The sequence below is a fragment of the Lynx canadensis genome, chromosome X, assembly GCF_007474595.2.
Source record: "Lynx canadensis isolate LIC74 chromosome X, mLynCan4.pri.v2, whole genome shotgun sequence".
NCBI classification, from domain to species: Eukaryota; Metazoa; Chordata; class Mammalia; order Carnivora; family Felidae; genus Lynx; species Lynx canadensis.
This window is the reverse complement of record NC_044321.2, coordinates 13,141,187-13,166,212: the sequence shown is the minus strand read 5'-3', so window position 1 is coordinate 13,166,212 and position 25,026 is coordinate 13,141,187. Positions and strand designations below refer to the sequence as shown.

The following is a 25,026-nucleotide window of genomic DNA, read 5'->3' as shown; positions in this document are numbered from 1 at the left end:
CATAAGATGTCTCAGAAGGAAAGAGGAAGGCAAGCTCGTGACACAACGATTCAGCTTTATAAAGCAATTGTTTATCCTAATGAGAGGGGGTGATGATCTCAAGGCTTGAACACAATGGTTAACAATGCACAATTGGAAATAGCAGCAGCTGACATAGTTACTTATCACCTCTGAGGAGAGAGTATTGGTAATTGTGATGAATTGCAAAAACTGCCCCAACTCTTTACTTTTCCATGTATCCGCACTCACTCTGCCATGTAACTTTGCAGTGCTGTGCTATGCCTACAGGTTCATCTATGTGGCTTACTTTTAGACAACAGGATATAGGAGAATATGACACAAGTAGAGGTTTGAAAAGAGCTTCCATGGTTGGACTGGTTCACTCTTGCTTTCTGTCATCACCATGAGAACATGCTCAGGATGGCCTGCTGGTGGATGAGAGACATGTGGATCAGAGCCGAGTTGCCTCACTCATTTCAACCAAGGCCATCTTGGACCAGCTGAAAGTCAGCTAATTGCCAGAACTGTGAAGAACCCAGGTAAGACCAGATATACTGCCCAGTTGAGCTATCACCAACCCACAGACACATTAGTTAAATTTATACATATTTTGAGCCACTGAGTTTTGCAGTGGCTTGTTACATAGCATTTTGGTGGAGATAAACAATTAATACATGTTTGACACATTACAAGCCACATTCTTTCCATCCTTTTGCTCACCATCCTTAGCATTTGGGTTTGTCCTCAGGCTTCTCTCTTCCTGATCACAAGGTGGCTGAAGCAATTCCAACCTTCACATTAATACAAGTTGACACATTACAAAACCACAACATCTTGGCACTCATTGGAACAAGGGAAAACTTAGATAGAAATCAAGAGCGATTAAGGAGTATAACTTTTCTTGGGGCAATAGGGTCCAAAATCACATAAAAATGGATAAATTCACCAAGTCATCAGAATACTCATGAATATCTAGGTAAGTGATGGATTCTAAAACACCTATATCACAGACTGCAAACTGGTGACCCACCATCCATATCCAGTCTGGAGATGTGTTCCTATGGAATGGTGAAAGCACAATTTCTTGTCTTCTTTTCAGTTGGAAAGAATAAGTGAGTCCTATATATTAGAAAGCTTACCTCTACTTGCTTCTTCTTTCTCTTCTACCGATTGGATGTAGAACCTAAAAGTAAATCCTGGGGTCAGGAAAACGTGACTCTGTATTAGGGTTTAGTCAGAGAAACAGAACCACTAGGAATTATGTAGAATAATAATTTGTCACAGGGATTTGACCTTAAGCAATTATGGGAACAGGTAAAACATCTTCAGCCTGGTTGTTTCTTCTGCATTTGGTCGAGAGCCTGTAGTGAGGTAGGCATGAACAGGGCAACCAGAACCTGCGAGGAACAAGGTGTATTTGCTTGGGCCTTTCCGCATCTCCAAGCTTCCGGTCTTGCTGCTCTAGGTGACCTGCAGAAGAAGTTGGTGCTCTTGCCATGAAGCCACACTGACACCTGGACTAGGATTTGGAGAAGCTAAAGGAAGAGATCTTATAATAACTGAAACTGCAAACCTGGCTGCTGCCGCAGAAAAAAGGTGCACCAGCAGATCCATGAAAATGTGCACAAGATGTAACACAGCCGAACCTACACTGACCTCCTGAGAGCAAACATGGCTACTGCTTCACTTCCGCCTTCCAACTATCCTGCAAATTTCTCCTGGGCTAACTCTAACTAGAAACATACAGGGAGGGGAACTCTAGGATCTGTAGTACCTGCTTAGCCAAGTTGGCACATGACAAAGCCACAACATCTTGGCACTTATTTGAACAAGTGAAAACTTAAATGGAAATCAAAAAGCCAGTTATCATATCCTAAGTTTTAAATTTCCGGAGAAAAACTAGAGAGAGAAGAGCCATGCGGTTCATGCTGTGTGTCTCAGTTAGGAAGCTTCTTACTCTGAGTAAGACTGGTTTAAATGCAGGGAGATTTCCTGCCTTATATAATAAGTTAAAAGGTAGTGTGGTTTAAGAAAAGGTTAACTAATGGCTCCATGACACCATCGAAGATCCACATTCTTTCCATCTTTTGGCTCACCATCCTCAGCAGGTTGGGTTTGTCCTCAGGCTTCTCTCTTCCTGGTCACAAGGTGGCTGAAGCAATTCCAACCATCACATTCCCACATGCTAGCGTCCAAAAGTGTCTATTTTTGATGTGTGGGGTAACTTTTTCCATTAGTCTCCCTAGCAGAACTCTCTTCACATCCCATTGGCCAGAATTGGTTATATGTCTACCCTAAACCAATTAATGGCAGGGGAAAAAGGATTACAAAAATTTATCTTCCTAGGCTATGAATATGTCCATACAACTTTTTCTCTTAGTTATTTGCTTATGACATATGCTCCAAGGTACAATTATGAGGTCAAAAGGCATAATAATACTTCATTTTTTAATGTTTATTTTTGAGAGAGAGAGACAGAGACAGAGGGAGGGAGGGAAGAGGAGGTGGGGCAGAGAGATGGGGACCAAAGATCTGAAGCAGGCTCTATGCTGACAGCAGAGAGCCCAATGCCAAGCTCGAACTCATGAACCGTGAGATCATGACCTCAAATGTTAGTTTCCTGTTGCTACCATAAGACATAACCACACATGTAGTGGTTTGAAACAACTTAACTTTATTACCTTACACTTCAGTATGTCAGAAGTCTGGGTACAGCATGGTTCAATTGAGTTCTCTGCTTAGAGTTTCTCTAAAATAAAATCAAGGTGTAGGTAGAGCTGTATTCCTTTCTGGAGGCTCTGGGGATGTATGTGTTTCCACATACAGTCAAGTTGTTGGCATCATTCAGTTATTTGTGACAGTAACACTGAGGTCCTTGTTTCCTTGTTGGTTGTCGTCTAGAAGCCTTTCTTTATGGCCGGCTGCAAGTCCTTCTCATGCTTCACATCTCTGTCTTCCTCTTCTCCTTTTAAGGATTTATGTGATCACATTGGGCCTATTAGATAATCCAGAATAATCTCCCTCTTTTAGAGTCAGCTGATTAGCAACCATACATCTGCAAAACCCTCTTTGCCACTCTAACACAATATGACCACAGGTGTAACACCAGAACACCAGAGGGTGAAAATGGTAGGGTGCCAAATTCTGCTTAGCACAATTCACCCTCTGGTGGCCCCCATGGTCCCCATCCATTGCACATGGCCTCCAAGTTCAGTTTTCTACTAAGTCTCTTTATGGTATTTAAGCTTTCTTTAAGGTAATTAGGATTTCTCTAGAATTGCCCTTAATCTTTCTGAGCCCTGACCAACAGTCTTTAATACCCATATTTCTACTGACAGTCTATTCAAGACAATCTAGGTTCTTTTCTATCATGCTGCCATGTCCTAGGAAAGTTACTTCACTTCTCAGGGTTACAAACTTCTTCATTTGCACGAATAATTCTAGTTTCACACTTAGGGAGAATACGCCACAGAATGATCTTAATCATCTAAGTGGCTTTGGATTTTAGCCATCAGCAGGCTCCACAAGAAGGTCATCAAACTGTCTGGTGTTCCCATTTCAGCCAGCTCAAGGAAGGAGGGGGCATTAGGTCAAGTTGTTTGCCTGTCTTGAAATCAGCTGGTGGTCTCTGAGACAGGGACACCTGTGTCTCCTGCTTCCCAATGCCGGACACAATGCCAAGGCCTGACACCAACCAACCATCAATTTTTAGATTAACAAACACATGCCTAGCACTTAGCTTACTAGGCACTGTTCTAAGTTCTTTATATGAACATGCAAACACTATTATTGGTAAGTTAGGGAGGAGGAAGTGAGGCAGAGAGAAGCAAGTAACTTGCTGAAGACCACATAGCTGTTAAAGGATGGAGTCAGCATCTGAACACAGGCAGGCAAATTCCAGATCTCCTACTTTTATGCTATACTGCTGGAGTGCCGTCCTCCAGGCTGCTGCCTCTTCTTTCTCATCCCAACAGTGGGGTTAGAAGATGTGACAAGAGGAAATTCTGCCCCTACCCCCACCCCACTGCCTCTACCAGACCATCAGGGAATTAAGAAATAGAGGTGCTTGGGTAAAGAAGAAAAGGAAGTGACCAAAGCCAGAGTTAGGGAAGGAGACAGAAAGTAAGGAAGTTGGACATTAATGAGCTCACAATGTTACAGGTTTAAGCCTACGTCTCCATTTCTTGTGCCTCATGGCAGCTTGAAGCTGACTTCCAGAAGTGCTGAGCAATTCCAGTCAGAGAGCAGACTGAACACACAATGGGAGTCAATTTTAAAACTTGATTAAATTATACTTTAAGCTATTTTAATTACTGGGTCTACCAGAGGGAGAAAAGTGCTATTTAAAACCTAAAATCACAATAAGCAGCCATGCTGCCATCCAAGAGAAAAATCTCTATTATTCAGAAATCTATGTCTACATTGTTTCTTCCCCTCACAGAGGCTGGCAAGAAAAAAATGAGAAAATAGAGAAATGTTAAAGCTTCTATCATTCTTCTGTGCTGTGAAAGGTGAGGTTGCAAACTGGCAGTGTGTAGGCCCAAGCTGGCTCACAGACATGTTTTGTTTGGCCTGCATAATGTTAGCCCGCACAGTGGGGTTTTCCCCCTCAGTGTTTTAAATTGAAAATAGTTGCCAACATATTAAAAAAATAGGCAAGAACCCTTTGACAGATGTATTGCAAGTAAGTTCTACTGTGCCGCAGTCTGCCAAAACTCTTAGTTGTGAATTTTGACAAACAGAAGTTCCTAATTTTAATGAAATCCAACTTATCAATCTTTTCCTTTGTGGTTCTCTGTATGCACCATTTAAAAAAATCTTTATGAAATTCATGAAGATATTATCCTATGCTTTATTCTAGAAGACTTCTTGTTTTACCTTTCACATTTAGATCTACGACCCATACTGAATTAATGTCTGTGCATGGTAGGGAGCCAGGTTCATTTTTTTCCATGTGGATATCTAACTGTTCTAGCACCATTTATTGAAAAGACCATCTTTTTCCCCCACCAAATGATGGCAACATATTTATTGTAAATCAAGGGATTATATATGTGTGGATGTGTTTCTGGGATCCCTATTCTGTACTGTGGACCGTTTCTCCAACATTTGCAAGAATACCACACTCTTAATTACTGCGGCTTTATAGCAAGTCTTGAAATCTAGTAGTGTAAGTCCTCCAACTCTGTTCTTCTTCAAGATTATCTTGACTATTCATTGGGGCGAACACTTAACATTGGTGCATGTACATTATGCCTCAATGAAAAAGTAATGCAAAACAGACCTTCTGAGGGGTGACGGAGAGGAGATACTGGGCTTCTCAAGCAATCAGTAATCTAGCAACACAGGAGCCTGACAATAATCTACACCTGCCCTTGTAGATGGGGTAAGGTCCAATTGGTCACAGTCCCTGCCTACTGGTACCTACCACTGAGACGGATGGGCCAGCACACTTCTCATCTTCCTCCCAACTCACTTCACTAATTTACACTGCTGCCCGGAACCTGAGGGATTTAACTTAAGGGACTGACTTAGCAGAGCCTGTTGATGTAGATCTGACCGTTTGAAGGGGTGTCCCTGGCAGTGATGGGAGAAGGCTACATTGCTCTCAATAATTGAGGAGAAAATGAAGGAAGCCTGAGGGGCTCCTCCACGGTCACTACTTTGAGGGCCAGAGCAGTCTTTGTGGTGGGACTCGTGCTATGCATTGTAGGATGGTTAGCACCATCCCTGTCTTCTCACCAGATGCCCTCCCAAGTTGTGACAACCAAAAGTGTTTCTAGATACGGCCGGATGTTCCCTGGGGGCAGAGGCAGAATTGCACCCAGTTGAGACCTACGGGATCAGACTTCGAGTAGAAACAGGAAGGGGAGAAAAGAGATCTGTAGTGGGGGTCTGGGCAAGTTAGAACAGAAATACTGGCAGGACCCCCACAGCTCCCACCTTCCCTCCACTAGCAGAAGCAGAACACATCTACAGAGACAGAGGGGAACACTAAGAGAGGCGACCATGCAGCACAGGGCTGTGAACAGGTCAGCCACCTCACAAACCGCAAGGGGCATCTTTCACATAGAACACAATGTGAACAATGTCCCCTGGAAGTGCGAGCTGTGGAGGCCCTGGACATAAACTACACTCTATACATTCTGCCCCTTTCCCACTCCACCCCACCTTCCATACACATACACACAATGCCTCGTGTAAGTGATATCTTGCAGGGAAATAATGGCCCGTCTATCAAACTAATTCCTAGGAAATGTATCAGGGCCAGAAGTGACTAGGACAAAAGCATCAGTTCCTCTACCATTACCTCTGCATCTCAAAATCTCCAAAAAGACTGAGATGCAGGTTCTTGCCACACATGGGTTGAGGTTCAGGCCAATTTAATTTACATTTCAAAGGTCCTACATCACAATTCTCTGTATCTGTATTTAATTTGCTTCGCTTTCCTTTATTCCATTCCCCAAGCATTATCTTTCTTCCCCTTGGCTTTCCTTCAGCCTTGTAGCTTTGAGTAAGTCTAATCCAGGGTGGAGGCGTGCACTCTGTTCCATGTGTATCTCGGGCAGGAGTGGTCTGCCCCAGGTCCAAGAAAATGGGGTGCATTCTCTATAGAAAGTTTAAAGAAAACAATAATAAAATAGACTACAAGTCAGTCTTTTATTTTCACCAATGTGCCAGTGATTCTAATATTTAGACACTAGTCAAAGATAAAAAATATTCTGTTGGTCAACGTTCAAAACAATTACTGTGGTTAGTATTGTTTTATACACACACACACACACACACACACACACACACACACACACAATGACTGAAAGACAAATGCAATGAGAAGATCACTTAGATACCTTCCAACACCAATGTCTGCACTTCCCAAACACCTATTTGAAAACCAATATGGCAGTACTCTTTGAAGTTGGAATTTGTCACAGAGATGCTATACTTCGGTGTATTTCTCCCCCAGACTCAGGGATTTTCAGAATTATTAAACAAATTCAAATGAGAACTCATGTCCAAAGGAATCGGTATTTTGGCTTCATTTCCAAACTCTCCATTTCTGCATTTTGATGTGCCTTCTTGCCAAAAAAAGAAAGAAAAAAAAGAAAAGAAAAAGAAAAAAAAAGAGCCTGTACCTCTCGGTCATCTCAGAGGCTGTTATCTCCCCCAAAAAGAAAGAACTGAGGATGGAAAAAGTCTTGTGTCATGCAAAGAACTCCTGCCTAGCAGGGTTTAGTCCCCAGAGTTCTGGGCTTTGGCCCTTTATCCAAACACTTGCCAGAAGACGTGTAACACATCAAACTAACAGGTTTGGTTCATGTCAGAAACACTAGTTTACAATCTTCCAGTGAAGCATTTCCTTTCTAGGGGGTAGAAAAAACTGGAAGAACACAAATCACTCCTTAAGTATTAGTGAAGTGACTTCATGCATTTGTGCTTAAATCTTGAAAGAGGCTGCAATTTCAGGATGCTATATGCCTTCTCATGATGTGCAAGGCCTTCCCATCCAGCCCTGTGGCCAACTCTTGCCACTTCCTCCTCCCCTCCGTGCTCCACGGGCTCCTCCATCCAGAGGAGAATCTTCGGCAGTTCCCAGAAGACACCATATTCTTACCCAGCCTTGCCTTAACGTACACAGTTCTGCTCCCTCCGCCTGGAACACCCTCTTTTTCTTAGTTAATGCCCATCCCTCTTTTAAGACTCTTCTGTGAAGCCCTCTCCTGGATCCCCACAGTCTGAATTAGATGCACCTCCCTCCACCAACATACTGTGGGTTCTCAGAGCAACCTGGCCTTGTGTCTTCTCGTGCATCATGTGCTCACCACAACTTCTTCCTTCTGAGCAGACAGCTAGACCACATTTCCCAGTCTCCATTGCAGCTAACTGTTGTCATCTGAGCTCTGGGAAATGAAGTATGAAGAGAAGTGATGCATACCATTTCTGTGAAGAGAAATTGTATCCTCTCTACAGTGTCTTTTTTTTCTCCACACACTGGCTAAAAGGAGAAAACTCTCTAGCCCTATAGGAAGACCAAAGTGCATGTGAAAGGAGTCTGGGTCCCTGCATAACCACAGAGAAAAGGATGCAACTAAAAACATCCACTCTGCACTGTAAGGAGAGAAATACACTTCCATTGTGTCAAGCCACTCAACTCCTGGGGTTGTTATAGCAGTCAGCCTACCCTCGTACATCTTAGTAACTGTCCCACACTGCACTACAATTCCTTTGTCAGTGTCTGTGAGCTCCTTGAGGGAAGGGATCCTGTACTGTTGGTCTCACTTCCAGCTCCCAACATAGTCCTTGATACCCAGCAAGTATCCGTGGGGAGAAGGTCAGGAGAGGGAACAAACTCATGACTGGATGCTGTAGCACAGAGGAAAGTCTGCCCTGGGAACATTTTGATCCTTTGCTGTCAATTAACTGAGACCGGGATGAATCCACGTTGTCTCTCTGCACCACTTTCTTCAGCTGTAAAATGAAGTTAGCTATACCAGGAGTTCAATTTTAGTGAGCATCAGTATCACATGGAGGGCTTGTTAACACAAACACTGCCAGGCTCACACCCAGAGTCCCTGATTCAATTGTTCTCCAGTGTAAGTTCCCTAAAGATGAGGATATCGCCAGTCCGGGGACCACATTTTGGGAACCACTTGCCTGGATGATCTCAGATGTCTTTTATCTCTAAAGTGAGGGACACAGTGATTTTCACCAGTGCTTGGAAAAGGCCAGGGTCAGGTGACCTCCAGTGTCCAAGCTTATGAGCCAAATCATGGATGATTTTTTTGCAGAGTTTTTTTGGTATTTAGAACTCATAGATTAGAAATATCCCATGTGTAGCCCACCATTTGCATTCACAAAGCAGACTAAAACTCCCAGCTGATAGGACAATGGTAGACTCCTAAAATTATTCAAATTTTATTTTATTTCATTATTTTGAGAGACAGTGCACGTGCACACAAACAGGGGAGGGGCAGAGAGAGAGGGAGAGAGAGAATCTCCAGAAGGCACCATGCTGTCAGCGCAGAGCCCAGCTTGGGGCTTGATCTCTCAATCCGGGAGATCATGACCTGAGCTTTAATCGAGTCAGGCACTTAACCAACTGAGCCACCCAGGTGCCCCAAATGATTCAAATCCTGAAGGTAAGAAACTGCAACTGGGATGCCAGATTACTGGGTCGGGCTTTCAAGCCCACTCTCCTTGACCTCTCCCCCACTTCACCCCTACTCTAGCTAAGGATAGGATGCTGGGAACATTTTCGAACAAAAAGAATACTGACAGGATGAAGCAAATAACCTGGACCCCACATTAAGCCAAGTTTTCAATGCAGGAGATCTTTAAAATGCACTGTGAGTTAGGCAAGATAGCCCATGATCACCCAGTGTTCACCGTGTCCAGATATTTAAGGACCTAGCTCAGATCACCAGGAGGTAAAAATAATCAAATCTCAGACTTGATTGGGAAGACCTCCAACTCTTTTCCCACAGCACTTCCATTAAATGCACAAAACCAAATGCAGGCCACAATACATCGACACCAAGACTCCATAAAAACAGTTATCGTACATTTATTTTTAACATAGCACCCCAGTTTCACATCATGTACATTTTCCAAAGTTGGAGATTTTTAACCTACTATGTTCTTCACAGACTTTCCAACAAGTGTGAAAAAGAGGCAGTAAGGTTAGTTTGAGTCTACAAGTCACAATCCAAATATAGGTTACCCTATATTTATTTATGCTTAAGACCAATATACTTTATGTTCCCAAGGCCTAGCAAATGAACAAAACTCTGGCTAAGTAAATTGCTAACACAACTTGTTAGCACATTATCATGAGGAGACAGAAGGCATCAAATATATATATACTCTGCTGTTACTCATTTTACTGTTCAATGTACCTGCAGTGACAAAATACACACTCTTACTCTCGAGGTTAAAATAGACCATCAGCTCATTCTCTCTCCCGGCCCACTGTCGTGAAGACTAACACGGCTCTTCCTGTCTCTGGCTTTCTGGAACATATCTGTGCTGAAGACAAACAGAATGGCAGAATGCCGAAGAAAAGGGAACGCCCAGTTCCCAAGATGGGTACAGTTGAAGCCCTCACACAAGCTGCCTTAAAACAAAATGAAAACAACACAACTCGGCTGATCCAATCGCCATGCGATGGGGCTCTTGCATCAGCTGCACCATTCCGAGGGCAGAGCTCCAGAGCTCCGGGAAGGCCCTTTAGGGTCCAGTCCTGTCAGGCAACGGAGTACTGGAGTAGGCCGGAACTGGCCCCTGAATTTCCCTAGTGTCGAACTTGCCCTCGAATTCCAATTCAAGCCCTCTTAAAAGTCCCCGTCCTCTGGTCTCCAGAGTCATGAGCCCATTTTCTCCAGCTTCCCACAGCCGTGAACTTAGCTTAGAGCAAGACAGGAAAACTCACAAAACACAAAAACACTTTCCCATTATTAAGAACAGAGCAAGGTTTCTGTAAGTAGAACAAGTCCTCTCAACCGAAACCCCGCGATGCCTTTTAGAAAAGTTTCTTTCGTCATCATGTATGTCGGCAAAGGCAGAAAATAACTATATAAGCCTAACAGGAGCCATGTGCCTGGGATGTCTTGCTCGCAGTAACACACTGGCTGTTCCAGGGAGCACTTGTAAGGCAACCTCTGAAGGCCGATCTTGGAGGAGGGCAGCAGCCCCCGGACTGACTATGCGCGGCTTTTGAAGTCCGGTCCCCCATGTCTGTTCTTTTGCTCTTGGAGGGGTCGCAAAACTAGATGCATTTCTCATTGCAAACAAGCAAAGCAGGGTGGCTCATAGAGCAAGACTCACATGCACACTGCCGCCCATGGCCGAGCCGCTGGGACTGGCGAGCAGTAGCCCTTAGCCTGTGCCTAAAGACAAGATGCCACCTCGGAATTCCAAAAACCCAAATCCCCACCCCTTACTAGGGAACTTGAACCACATCAAGTCATGATGCAAAAAAAGAACATAATAAAACACCCATAGCTAACGTGTAAATTCAAAAGATCCTTGGAAAGCGGAGTTTTAAAAGAGTACACTTAAAAGGGAGTAAGCCGGTTGGAAAGGGAAACCAAAGTCACCTCTGCTCTACTTAACGAGAGGAGAAAAAGACCTTTCAACTGATACTACATTCTGTTCACATTCATAATGTTCAAACCACAACCTACTAAGCCCTACTTGTCAATAATATGGGAAGATCTGGTCGCTCTGATATTTGAAATTCTTTTTTTTCATACTTTTAAAATCACATTCCTTTGGTGATGTCTAGTCAGGAGGTGTGACTGAAGTTTGTTTTGAACAAATGTTTTTAGCTGTTAGGTGTTATACTGTAACTGAGACCTTTCCAACTACTGCTTAGGAGAAGACTTTTGTAAATGCCTGTCTTAATTGCAAGAAAAACATCCGTTCCAGGTTATTTTCTTATTGATCTTCTGAGTGCACATCTCTTATTACCATGGTTGTGAGATCGTTTAAGAAACAAATTATCATTTATAAACAGACTATAGAATCAAGTCACATATGAAGAGTGCTTTATGATAGTTCAGACATTGGTAGGAAATCAGAGGACAATTCGTGTGTTTTACTACTCCCCCTAAAATATGCTGAAATCGAACATTTGCAACCCACATAACTGAAGATACAGCGAAGAAAACTGTAACTTACTACATATTGAATTCATTTCAATCGCAGTAGTCTATTTTAAAAACAAACTCCCATAAGGAATACAGGAATGGAATCCATTCAAAGCAACAGCTGTCAAAAGTTCTGCCAAGAAACTCAGAGTAATTTATTGCATCATGAAAGGTGAGGTGTTCAGAAGAACAAATAGTTCAATCATACTCTTTCCCTTCAAATTTTATTTTTTGCTTCAATCTAAGAGGAATATCTAGATCTAAAACTCACTGAAACGTGTTTTCATACTTTAAAACTTACTAAGTAAATAAAATTCAACATGGTAAATAGAAGAAACCCTTCTAATCTATTTTTAGTATTGCTAGGGGCTGGAGGACTTGACTTAGAATCCCTAAGATCAGCTGGCATCCCAGCTCTGCCACTAGTTACCTCCTTCTATGGATTCTCGGGCTAGAAAGTGTGGCTTCCCCAAGAGCAAACTGCAGGAGACGGGTCCAAGTCCTCTCCGCTCGGACATCCCATTCTCCAATGAGAGTAAAATGGGCTTCCAGCCAAGATGTCTCCTCTCCCGATCAGGCCCGAAGCACCTCTCTAATATTTATAAAGCGGTTAGATCCGTCCAACTAAAGCGAATCCAAGTATCTGCCTTGATCACAACATGCACTTCCATTCCAGATATCCACCTTCTGCTTTGGCTTCATATCTAATGGACAGGGAGGGGGCAAAAGCAGTAGGCCACATACAAGGCACATGAGGGTACCTGGAAGCCTGCTGTCAATTCCTGCTGCGCTTCCCGCTTTGGGGCACCAGGACCCTATGGAGGAGGACCACTCAACAAGCAGCTTATTAAACCTGCATGGACGGGGGGCAACACCGACCTTCTGTCCATTGAATTCTGCCCAATGAGTAGGTCTAATTTGGGAGTGGTTTTATAGAAGAGGGCTAACGGTGACTTCACCAACTCAGCCTTCCTACAAGTCACATTAAAGGCTCACAGGAACATTAACAGGAGTTATAGTCCTACATTAAAAGTGCATATCGTAAGAAAACAGAGGAACAGAAGATGAGCACTAGTCGGGTAATCATAATAGTGCGTACTTGTTTTCTCTTTTAAAATCCACTTCTGAGCAACTAATAAACTGTGGTCACTGTTAAATGCAGTCAAGAAAGATCGGCATAGACATTACTGATGTGGGCTTTAATGCGGCGCTCATCTTAAAATACGGGTGACGCTATGTGACTCATGGGGCTTTAACTGTCCAACGCGAGTTTGTTCCTTTAATGAAAACCAAGCCAAGTAAACAAAACCCGAACATCCTAATTTGTCTCACTGCGGCATGGACTGATTGGGGAAAAACATCTCAATATTTCTTAAATGTAGAATAGTGACTAACATTCTTTCATTTGTGTGCCTGCTCAATGGCTATGCGGCGCTATCTCGAGTGAGTGTGTATGTCCTGGAAGATTATGAGATGAAGTGCCAGTGTCAGTCTTTCCTGGATGGAACATAACAAACGGTAATCATGCTGTCAAATGTGTGCAACGAGGACACTTGATAAAATTCCTTACAGCCCCCAGGTCTCAGAACATGGGAAAGGAGGTTATCTAAAAAATTTGCACCGCCCATTTATAATCTTAGGAAGGGTTTTAAATGACTCCAAACCCCTCCCCGAGGGGCAGAAAAGGCAACCAAAAGGGAAGGAAAGGGAGAACAGAGAAACAGTTCAAGTTTTTTGATTTTCAAAATCAAATCAATTCCAAATCATCCTTTAATACACACAGAATAGAACCACCAAATTATTTTTCTTCGGGAAAACATCATCTGTTTGAGCCTTTCTCTTCTGTTATTAAGCTATTGATAAAGCTGGCAAGTAAAATAAGGAAGCATTAAATAAACACCCACTTATTCTAAGAGCCGTCAACCTACTGAAACCGGAGGCTTGATCCCACATACGGCAAACCCATCCTAAAGCACTTCAGAAAGGACCGTAGGCACACCCCACCCGTCTACTCTAAGAATGGGTAAATTAGTAAAATGCACAAGAGACGGTATTTCTTATAATCAGTCTCTCAAAGTGATGTTAAAGCAGGCATGCCCTGACCCCTGTGAGGGTCGACCGATTCCCACTTTGAACTTGAGCTTTCAGGGGGAGCAGGTGATCAAAGTTTCTACAGCATGCTGGCTTCTGCAATTTGAGCTCATGGTTTTACATCACACACGCTGGAGTCAGCTGGGCTCCGCTGGGCTGTACATAAACCAATCACTTCCCCAGGGTGCACTTCACACAGAACGAACAGTTGTACCCCCAGAGTGAAGATGGGGTTTCTTTCATTATTTCTTTGTACTCAATACAATCACAATTCAGGTTAAAATAACAGGGACAGAAATAACTCCCAGAGTTGTTGGAGTGCTGGTAACAACCAGTTCCCCTTATTCCCCAGGTTGAATACCTGGGTTCAAGCAACAAATATTTATCAGTCCAAACAATCTCTTCAGCCTTTTGCATCTGACGGGCGGTTTCCAAATACATGCATTTACAGGTATGTTATCCCATGCAGGATAAAAGTAGAGATCTGGCAACTATTTGTTCAATTTAAGCGGGTGAGGCAGTTAAAAAAGCAGATTGCTCTTGCACAAAAATTTACATGAAAGGACCGAGTTCTGTGAGCTGATGGCCTGGCTGGGCCAAGTTAAATAGATCACTGACAAAACTTCCACTTTACAGAGGTGCAAAGACCCAATAAATCTCTGCCATCCAACGGAAAACAATAGTTATGTATTATTTATAGCTAGATATAATGTCAAAATGGCACTAAGAAGCAGTTTTGGCATATGGTGGCAGAGGGCACAGCGCCAGTCTAAATCTGATGCTCTTGTTTTAGTTTTTGTTTTTATTATCATCATGCCAAAGACTATCCAGTTGGAATCCCAATTATTCAGGAAACCAACCTACTGTATTTGATATACATACAAAAATAAAACAAGCATCCTGAAGGTACTAGGTTATGAGGTTTTATACAAATCATAAATTCTTTAAATAAATAATGCTCTAACTTGTTTTCATTTGCTAGAAGATTGGTTTTTGGTAAGGAGAAACATCTAACAACTTGAGGAAGTATTTAAGAATGTGAGATAAATTCCACTGATAATTACAATTTCAAGTGTGATAACTGGTTGTATTTTTTCCACCAGAGTAAAAGGTACAAGTGAACTACAAGAGAAAAGGAAACATGGATTATATTCTGCCGCTCACAGCTTTTCACACAGTCTTGGACATCTATGACAAGTAGTTGGGTTGAAACATTCAAAGGAAAGATCTTGGCAGAAAAAGTCGCCTACTGTTACTTGAATCTTGGGGATTACAACACAGTGACTGGACGAAGTTGTTCCAATTGGTTTTCCAATGCAATCCGTTCTTGATGAACCTCCTGATTTGTACAAAACAGAGAGAAGAAAACAAAAAGCAAAGGGGTCATTTCCTGGGTTCATCCCTACTTCATCAGATATTAAACAGAAACTCATAAGTGGACCCCAAAACACTGAAGTCCCACATGACTCAAGGACAAGCAGACTGTAAGGCATCATATTTAAAGCTGGTGATCAGACCAAGGCGGCTTCACAATTTGTCATCTCTCAACTCCCTTCTGAAGATGAGGAAGTGAAATTGACTGACACCACCCCCGCCTTAATCTCACCAGCAGTTTTAATAGGATTAGTGACTGGCAGAAGATGATGTTAAAAATCAACAGACAGACTGGGAGAGAGCAGAAAAGCAAAAGCAGACTGCTACTACTGAGAGGGAAGCCAGCAGGACTCAATTTCTAGCTTCAATCTCTCGTTCCTAATCCAGCACCACACTCCACAGGTCTGACGGATGAGCAAATGCACTGACTATCTGCCAAAATCTCATCTTGGATCCTGCACAAAATACAACTTAAGGTGTGACTGCATGGCTAATGGCAGGGAGAAAGAAAGGGGGAATTCAAACTTTCAGCCCTAAAACAGATTTATTGGCAGGAAGAGAGGGGGACACGTAAAGGCATTCTTAAGTACAATCAGTCGAGATGGTAAAGACCTCTGTATAAAGGCTCAATTCTGAGATGCCCCAGAAGAACCAACATATTAACAGTCCAAACAGAACTCAACAAGCGTTTGTTCACCCTCCCCTCCTACCCAGCCATCCGACAGTTCTTTGAGTATCTATCTACTATGGGCCAGATTCTGCTCTAGGTATGATAGTACCAGCAAAGAACAAGACAGATCAGACCAATGCCCTCACAGGGCTTGCACTCAAATGGCTAGAGAAAGACAATAAAGAACAAGATGCCTTCAAAAGGAAAGAAATAAGATGACGTAATAGAGGAATCTGGAAGAAAGGTGGAGTGGGTGGTCAGGAAAGGCTTCACAGAGGTGACGCTATCTGACCAGAGACTTGAATGAACTGAGGGGTGAGCCATATGAAGACATGGGGGAAGGATCCTTAGGGAGACAAAATGGCAACTATAAAGGCCCCAAAGTGGGGCGGGACAAGCTTGCTGTGTTTGGTAACAGAAGGGCCTGTGTGACCAGAGGAGAGGGAGCAAGGAAGGCACTGGCAGGAGCTGTAGTCTGAGAGTTAGGCAGAGACCTTGTGGACAGAGTAAAGAGCGTGGACATCATTCACAGTACAGGGGGATAGCACTGTGGGTTTTGAACCAGGGAATGCATGTGGCTTAACTTAGAATTCAAAATATTCACTCCGGCTACTGTGTAGATAGTGGATTGGACAGCAGGGCAAAAGCACAGGCAGGGAGTAGTTGCAAGGTTACTGCATGGACCGAGGTGAGAAATGAAATGGCTTTGATCAGGGTAGCAGCCATAAAGATGGGGAAAACTGGATGAATTCTGGATACATTTTGAATTTAGAACTGATAGGACTTGCTGATAATGTAGGAAAGAAGGAAGGGGATTTGGGATTGAGCAAGTGGGTAGCTAGTAGTGGTATTAATTGAGAACAAGATTAGATGAGAAATCAGCATTTCAAAGGGAAGGTTGGGAAGGAAGCGTCTGACATGTGTACTGGATGTATTAAGAGAGAATGGTGAGTAAGCAGTTGTAATAGTACGTCCAGGGACCAGAGGTAAGAGAAGGAGAGCTGGAGACATAAATTTAGGATCACCAGCCTATGGATGATCTTCAAAGCCTTGAGACTGTATAATACCATCTAGCAAAAGAATACAGACAGGTTGAAGGTAAAGATGCAACTGAACACACATACCACACTCATTCCCTACTGGAACCCCACCAAGACAATAAAAAGAAGTTTTTGAAGTCACAGACGCACAAGAACAAGTGATACAAATAATATTTGTAAGCTGGAAGGCCAACAGATGACTTAGCAAATCCAAGAAAAATAAATGTGGGCATTCCACGGCTGCATGGTGGGGTCCTTCCATAAGGTGACCCAAACACCCCTCTGTTCAAGGGATTCTGCATCTGTAAACTGAGTCAGTCCAGAATGGACTGAGAGGCTGGGACTAAAGCTCCATTTTGATGGTTCTTCAGATTTCTGTTCACTAGGGCTGGTACGTTTCCACTCCTACAAATCAAGTACAGAAAACTGAAATGCAAGCTAAGCATAGGCACAAAACAAGAAGCAACCTGATTTTACAAAGAAGAATCCCTGAAAGACTCAAACTGGCAGCACCAGATTCCTGCGTAGGTGCAAGTGAAGGGAGGAGGAGGACCGCCTACGTAAGTGCTGGTTCCAAGTCTGCTTCGCAAACAGTTAGCTCCCTACAGCGTTCCAGCTACCAGGCCACAACCTTAAGATTTATTTCTTGAAAAGGGACAACATAAGGCCTCTTGACTAGCAGTACAAAGACCCAGTTGAGGACAAGATACTGGACTGGAACTAGGGAGAATAAATGAATGAATATCCAGGATACAGAGACCCAGAGCCCTCTCTCTCCAATGAACCAAGTCTTTCCCTCCATGTAGGAGACCAAAAAAAGTCTCTTCTCTGGAAACTCCAATCAGATTAAACAGAAAGAGCCAATGATACTGCCTTAGGAGGCTCCCCAACTATGCAGCCCAACCAGACTGAAGACTGAAGCTCAAAGTTGACAAGCCTCACAACATGCTATGTGTTTCCAGTGAGCATTTTCATCCTCCTCCTAAATATAAGCAAAGGACCATCAGATACTGAAGGAAAGCATCTAATGAGAAATAGCTAATAAAACAGAAAAGCAAGTATTCAGGAAGAAGAAAACTACTACCATTAATAGAAGATATTACAATAATGAAATGAAAATAGGATACCTTTATTTTTTTTAACATTTATTTTTGAGAGACAGAGTGAAAGCAGAGGAGGGGCAGAGAGAGAGGGAGACACAGAATCCAAAGCAGGCTCCAGGCTCTGAGCTGTTGGCACAGAGCCCGGTGCAGGGCTTGAACCCACGAACCCCACGAACTGTGAGATCATAACCAGAGTAAAGTCGGACGCTTAACCAAGTGAGCCACCCAGGTGCCCCAAGAATAGGATACCTTTAAAGAGACAATCAGAGTACAAAAACTGAACTCTTGTTATTGAACAACAGACTGAATATTTAAAATTAAGTAAGTTTCCAGAAATGGACAAAGAGACAAAAATAAAGAAGAACAGAAAGAAAGCAGATGAGAAAGTATGAGAAAATTAGAGGACCAAGCTAAGAGTTCCAATGTCTGAAAAATACCAGCAAGCGAGAAGAGAGAAAACGGACAGGGGAGTGGGATGAAAACACATGGAGGAAATGTGCAACAATAACAAAAACCAAGAAAACTCCCAGAACTGAAGAATATGGGTTTCCAAATCAAAAGGGCTTACCGAGTACAGAGAACAAGTAGACAAAAATCATCTACACTTTCAAAGCAAAGTAAGAGGAGAGAAAAACAGCAAATAAAACACAAAACAAAAACAAGGTCACATACAAAGATTCATAAAACAGAGTGAAGTCTGACATTTTAAAAAATTATTTTTTATTACATGGTAAAAGTGACTTTTTTAGTGTACAGTTCTATAAATTTCAACACATGTATGTATTAGTGTAACTACCACCACTAACAGGGTACGTTACAGTTCCAACCAGAAAGCTCCCTGGTACTACTCCCTTATCTATAAACCCTCACCTTCATGCACAACCCCTGGCAACTACCAGTCTGTTTCCCAGCACCTATGGTTTTGTCTTTTCAAGAATGTCAAATACAAGGGACCAAGCAGTGTATAACCTTGACACTGGCTTGTCTCAGCATAATGTCTGAGCTTCACCCAACTTGTGGTGTGTGTCACTACTTTTTAATGCTGAGTACTACTTCGTTGTATGAATGTACCACACTTGATGCATTCATCCTTTGAAGCACATCTGGGCTGTTTCCAGGTTTGGGCCATCACATAAAACTGTTACGAACATTCGTGTACAGATTTTTGAGTGAACACAAGTTTTCAGTTCATTAAGGTGGATACCCAAGAGTAGAACTGTTGGGTCACATGGTCGGTGTATATATAACTTCATAAGAAACCTCCAAGGGTGCCTGGGTGGCTCAGTCGGTTAAGCATCTAACTTGGCTTGGGTCATGATCTCGCGGTTCGTGGTTCGTGAGCTCGAGCCCTATATCAGGCTCTGCACTGACAGCTCAGAGTCTGGAGCTTGCTTTGAATTCTGTGTCTCCCTCTCTCTCTGCCCCTCCCCCACTTGTTCGCTCACTCTCTCTCAAAAATAAAAAAAACATAAAAAAAAAAGAAAAAGAAACTGCCAAATGATTTTTCAGAGTAGGGTACCATTTTGCATTCCCACCAGTGCATGAGAGTCCCAGTTGCCAGCACTTGGTATTGTCATGATTTTCTGTTTTAGCGATTCTAATATGTGTGTAGTGGTATGTGATCATGGTTTCAATTAGCGTTTCCCTACAGCTAATGACACTGAGTATCTTCTCATATGTTTATCTGCTATCCTTATATCCTCTTTGGTGAAGTGTCTGTTCAAGTCCTTTGCCCATTTTTAAGTTGAGTTTTTGTAGTTTTGAGAGCTGTTATTGAGTTTGGAGTTCTTTAGATAATCTGGATACTATCAACTCCTTTGTCAAGCATGTGGGTTGCAAATATTTTATCCCAGTCTGTAGCTTGTCTCTTAACTCTCCTGACAGTCTTTAAGGCAGAGCACAAGTTTTTAATTTTGATGAAGTACAATTTATTAATATTTTTCTGTTCTAGATTATGTTTTTGGCATCATTTCTAATACCAAGTCATGAAGATTTTTCTCTATGTTTTTTTCCAAAAAATTTTATGTCTTTATGTTTTATGTTTCTATCCATAACCCACTCCATGTTCATCTTTGTAGAAAAACTGAAGTTTCGATCAAGGTTTGTTTTTTTCCCCAAAGGGAAAGGACCCATTGTTAGAAGACAATTGTTGAAAAGACTATCCCCTTTCTTAATGAATTGATTTTGCACCTTTGTCAAAGATTGAATGGCTATATTCATGTAGTCTACTTTATGACCCTCTAACCTGCTCCACTGATCTATGCATCAATCCCTCCACCAAGGCCATACTGTCTTGATTACCAAAGCCTGATACTAAAGTGATTCCTGGGGCATATGTGTGGCTCAGTCAGTTAAACATCCAACTTCAGCTCAGGTCATGATCTCATGGTTTGTGGGATCGAGCTCTATGTTGGGCTCTGCATTGACAGCAGAGAGCCCGCTTCAGATCCTCTGTCTCCCTCTCTCTCTCTCTCCCAAAAATACAAAAACATTAACAAGTGATTCGTCCAACTTTGCTCTTCTTTTCCAAATTTGTTTCAGCTATTCCAGTTTCTTGCTCCTTACATACAAAGTATAGGATTAGCTGATCTACACCTACAAAAAGTCCTGCTGACATTTTGATTGGCATTGTAGTGAATCTATAGATCAGTTAGGAGAAAAATGACAGCACTACTCTGTTAAGTCTTCCAATCCACAAAAAGCAAATGTGTCTCTCCATTTATTTAGGTCTTGGCACTTTATAGTTTTCAGTATTCAGATCCTATGTGTTTTTGATGAATTTGTACCTAAGTATTTCCTTTAGAGGGGGGGGCAAGATATTGTGAATGGTAGGGTTTTTCACATTTCTGTTGCCAATTATTTATTGCTTATGTATAAGAATATGATTGGTTTGTGTATGCTGACCTCGCATTCTGTAACGTTAAGAAATTCAATGAGACAATGAAAATTTAAAAACCAATTCAGTTTGCAATAGTGTCACAAAATATTGGGAATAAATTTCACAAAACACATATAATACCTGTACACTCAGAACTGCTAAGAAAAGTTTACAAGACGTAAATAATTAGAAAGATGTACTCTACCAGCAGATTGGCAGACTCAACACTGGATTTTGATCCTCCTTAAACTGATCTATATATTCAAACAAGTCTAATCATAATCCTAGCAGGCTATTTTGTAGCAAATGACACGCTGATTCTAAAACTTATATGAAACAAAGGGTCCAGAATATCCACAGGAATCTTGAAAAAGAAGAACAGGCTAAAAAAATACATGCTACCTGATTTTCTTACTCTAAAGCAACAGTGATCAAGATTGTGTGGTACTAGTATAAGAATCAACAAATAGATTAATGCAACAGAATAAGAACCTAGAAATAAATCTATATTTATATGGTCATTAGACTTTTAACAAGGGAACCAAAATAATCCACGGAGGAAAAGAAAAGCTTTTCAACAAATGGTGCTAGATTAGATACTGACATGGGGAAAAATAAGCCTTGACCCTAATCTCAAACTATACACAAAACGTAATTCAAGGTATATAATAGACATTGGTGCAACCGCTAGGGAAAACACTATGAAAGTTTATCAAAAAATGCCAAAACTACCAGGAGTGACATCAGCATCATGGCTGTAAAGACATGTCCCCCTTGCAACAACAATTTGGCACTCATTCATGGCAAAGTGTCTTTGTGGGAACTGTGGGACCCAGCACCGTACACTAAGAGATCCAGGAGGAGTCTCACCCAGCCACGCATTGGGTAATAGGCACACATGTTTGTCTGCTTGGTCCCAGCTCTGGACCCTGAGCTGGCCCATGAGCCAGCTCTAACCCCTCTTAGCCACAGTCTGGGAGTCTCTGGAAAACTGTTTTAGACCATCACCCACAGACGACAGAGCCTTTGTAGAAGTCTAATTTTCCAGCAGGTAAGTTCTAGAACAATGCTGGAGGAAAAAAAGAGTCTGGATGCACTGGAAAGAAGGAACTGTTAGATTTTACTCACATCACCCTCCTCCATAAGGCAGCACAGTTTGGGGCCAAGAGAGATCTTTTCAGCCCATGATTTCTCCCTTGGGGGAAACAGGTGTGTGAGTACACACCCAGTTTCCCCAGCTATGTGGAACACTGCCAAAGAGGCTCAATTCTCTCTTGCCCCATTCAGAGTACTGAATTGTGAACAACATGACTGGGAGATGGAAAGTAGCTGGGAGAATGGCAGATAGGACCCTCAAAAGGCACTAAAGGAAACACGGATCCTACAAAATGTGTTGTGGGACTCCATCAAGAAGCCCACCCATGAGTCTCTGGGGATCCTCCAACTGCCCATATGGTACTTCCCAGCACAGCTCTAGCCTTACTGACACACATACCCCTATCCTATAGCCAGACCCCTGTTCACACTCCCTAGGCAGCAAACTCTGGCAGGTGGCTAGCGAGCACATACAGAAAGGCTGTGCTGGCCCAAATCTGTGGGTCAGGGAGAGACCACAAAATTGAGCTTTAGCGCCACCTTTGAGAAAACAAAAGAGAGGCTGCTAGCACTTGACCTGGTGTTTTGTAGGATCAGGAGACGGCATACAAGCTTAATAATTCTGCCACAAGAGGGAGCAAGAAATGTCAGGCAGATACATCCATAAAGGTCTAAGAAAGCCTCAGAATCCCTAGCAGGACTGATGAAACATATTTCTTTCCTGAAGGCAGTTCATAAAGACTGGAAGAAGGGACTGCTACTTCAAATATGAATACAGCAATGCAAAATTTCAAGGAACATGAAAAATCGAGGAAACCTGACACCACCAAAATATTGCAGCAATTTCCAGTAACCAATCCCAAAGACATGGAGATGTGTGGTTTACCTGATAAAGAATTTAAAATAGCTGTTTTAAGAAAACTCAGTGAGCTACAAGGAAACACAAAAAGACAAAATCAGGAAAACTACATTATACAAACAAAAGGAGAAGTTTAACAAAGAGAAATCATAAAAAAAGAACCAAACAGGAATTCTGGAGCTGAAGAATGAATGAAATGAAAATTGCAATAGAGAGTAAAAACATCAGAATGGATCAAACAGAAAAAAGAATCTATGAGACTGAAGACAGAAACTTTAAAATTGTACAGTCAGAAGAGGAAAAAAAAAAGAATCAACAAGAGTGAAGAAAGCAAACATTATAGGGTACCATCAAAAGAAATAACTTATGATTTGCTAGACTTCCAGAAGTTGAAAAGAGATGGGGACAGAAAGCTTACTTAAATAAATAAAGGCTGAGAACTTCCCCATACTGGGGAGAGATATGGATCCAAGTTCACAAAGCTCATAGATCACCAGACTCAAAGAGATCCTCTTCAAGACTCATTATGATAAAACTATCAAATATCAAAGAAAGACCATCTTAAAAGCAGCAAAAAATAAGAAGTCTGTAACTTACAAGTGAACCCACAAAAGGCTATCTCAGCAAGCACCTTACAGACAGGCCAGGCCAGAGTGGGATGAAAAGGTGCTGAAAGGAAAAAAACTGCCAACCAAGAATACTCTATTTGGCAAAGTAATCCTTCATAAATGAAGAAGAATTCAACACTTTCCCAGAAAAACAAAAGCTGAATGTGTTCATCAACACTAGACCAGTGTTGCCAAGAAAGGTAGAAAGGAGTCCTTCAAGCTGAAACGAAAGAATGCTAATCAGCAACGTGAAAACATAAAAAAATTAAACATACTGGTAAAGATAAGAATAAAACTGGTAAGATTCAGAATATTCTAATGCTGTAATATGAAGGGGTTAACCACTTAACTCTATTACAAGGTAAAAGGACAAAAGAATTAAAAATATCTGTAGCTACTTACAAATCAATGTGATACATCATACATTAACAAGAGGAAGGATAAAAACCATATGATTTTCTCAATAGATGCAAAAAACAGATTTGACAAAGGACAACATCCATTCATGATAAAAACTCCCAACAAAGTGGGTTTAGAGGAAACATACCTCAAAATAATAAAGGCGATATATGAAAAACCCACGGCTAACATCATACACAATGGTGACAAACTGAAAGCATTACCTCTAAGATCAGGAACAAGACAAGGATGTCTACTCTAGCCACTTTTATTCAACATAGTACTGGAAGTCTTAGCTGAATCACTCAGACAAAAAGAAATAAAAGGCATCCAAAGTGGTAAAAATGAAGCAAAACCGCCACTATTTGCAGATAAGTATACTATACATAGAAGACCCTAAAGACAACACCAAAAAAATGTTAGAATAAATGAATTCAGCAAAGTTTCAGAATACAAAATTGATATACAGAAATCTCTTGCATTTCTAAATATTAACAATGAGGTAGCAGAAAGAAAAATTAAGAAAACAACCCCACTGACATTTGCATAAGAATAAAATACCTAGGAATGAAATTAGCCAAAGAGGTGAAAAACCTATACTCTGAAAACTATAAGACACTGATGAAAGAAATTGAAGATGACAAAAATAAATGGAGGGATATTCCATGCTCATGGATTGGGTGAACAAATATTGCTAAAATGTCCAAACTACCCAAAGCAATCTACAGATTCAATGCAATATCTATCAAAATACCAACAGCATTAAAAAATTTTTTTAACGTTTATTTATTTTTGAGAGAGAGAGACAGCGTGAGCAGGGGAGGGGCAAAGAAAGAGGAAGACATAGAATATGAAGCAGGTTCCAGGCTTTGAGCTGTCAGTACACAGGCTGATGCGGGGTTCAAATTCACAAACCGTGAGATTATGACCTGAGCTGAAGCTGGATGCTTAACTCACTAAGCCACCCAGGCGCCCCCCCAACAGCATTTTTCAAAGAACTAGAACAAATAATCCAAAATCCATATGGAATCACAGAAGATCTTGAATAACAAAAGCAACCTTGAGAAAGAAGAACAAAGCCGGGGGTATCACAATCCCAGATTTCAAGATACACTACAAAACTGTAGTAATCAAAACAGTATGGTACAGGCACAAAAGCAGACACCTAGATCAATGACCAGAATAGAGAGCCCCAAAATAAACGCATACTTATACAGTCAATTAATTTATGACAAAGGAGGCAAGAATATCCAATGGGAAA

General features: G+C 41.8%; 1 protein-coding gene across 3 annotated transcripts in view; it reads right to left on the bottom strand.

Annotated features, from left to right (window-relative positions):
* Window positions 1-9,546: 9,546 nt before the first annotated feature.
* The window catches only part of REPS2 (RALBP1 associated Eps domain containing 2), a 221,737-nt gene continuing 206,257 nt past the window's right edge, over window positions 9,547-25,026 (bottom strand). For all 3 annotated transcript variants that reach the window (XM_030304954.1, XM_030304955.1, XM_030304956.1), the window contains one exon: window positions 9,547-15,078. In XM_030304954.1, coding sequence (XP_030160814.1) covers window positions 15,010-15,078 — 69 coding nt within the window. In that variant the 3' untranslated portion in view covers window positions 9,547-15,009. The remainder of the gene's footprint in view (window positions 15,079-25,026) is intronic.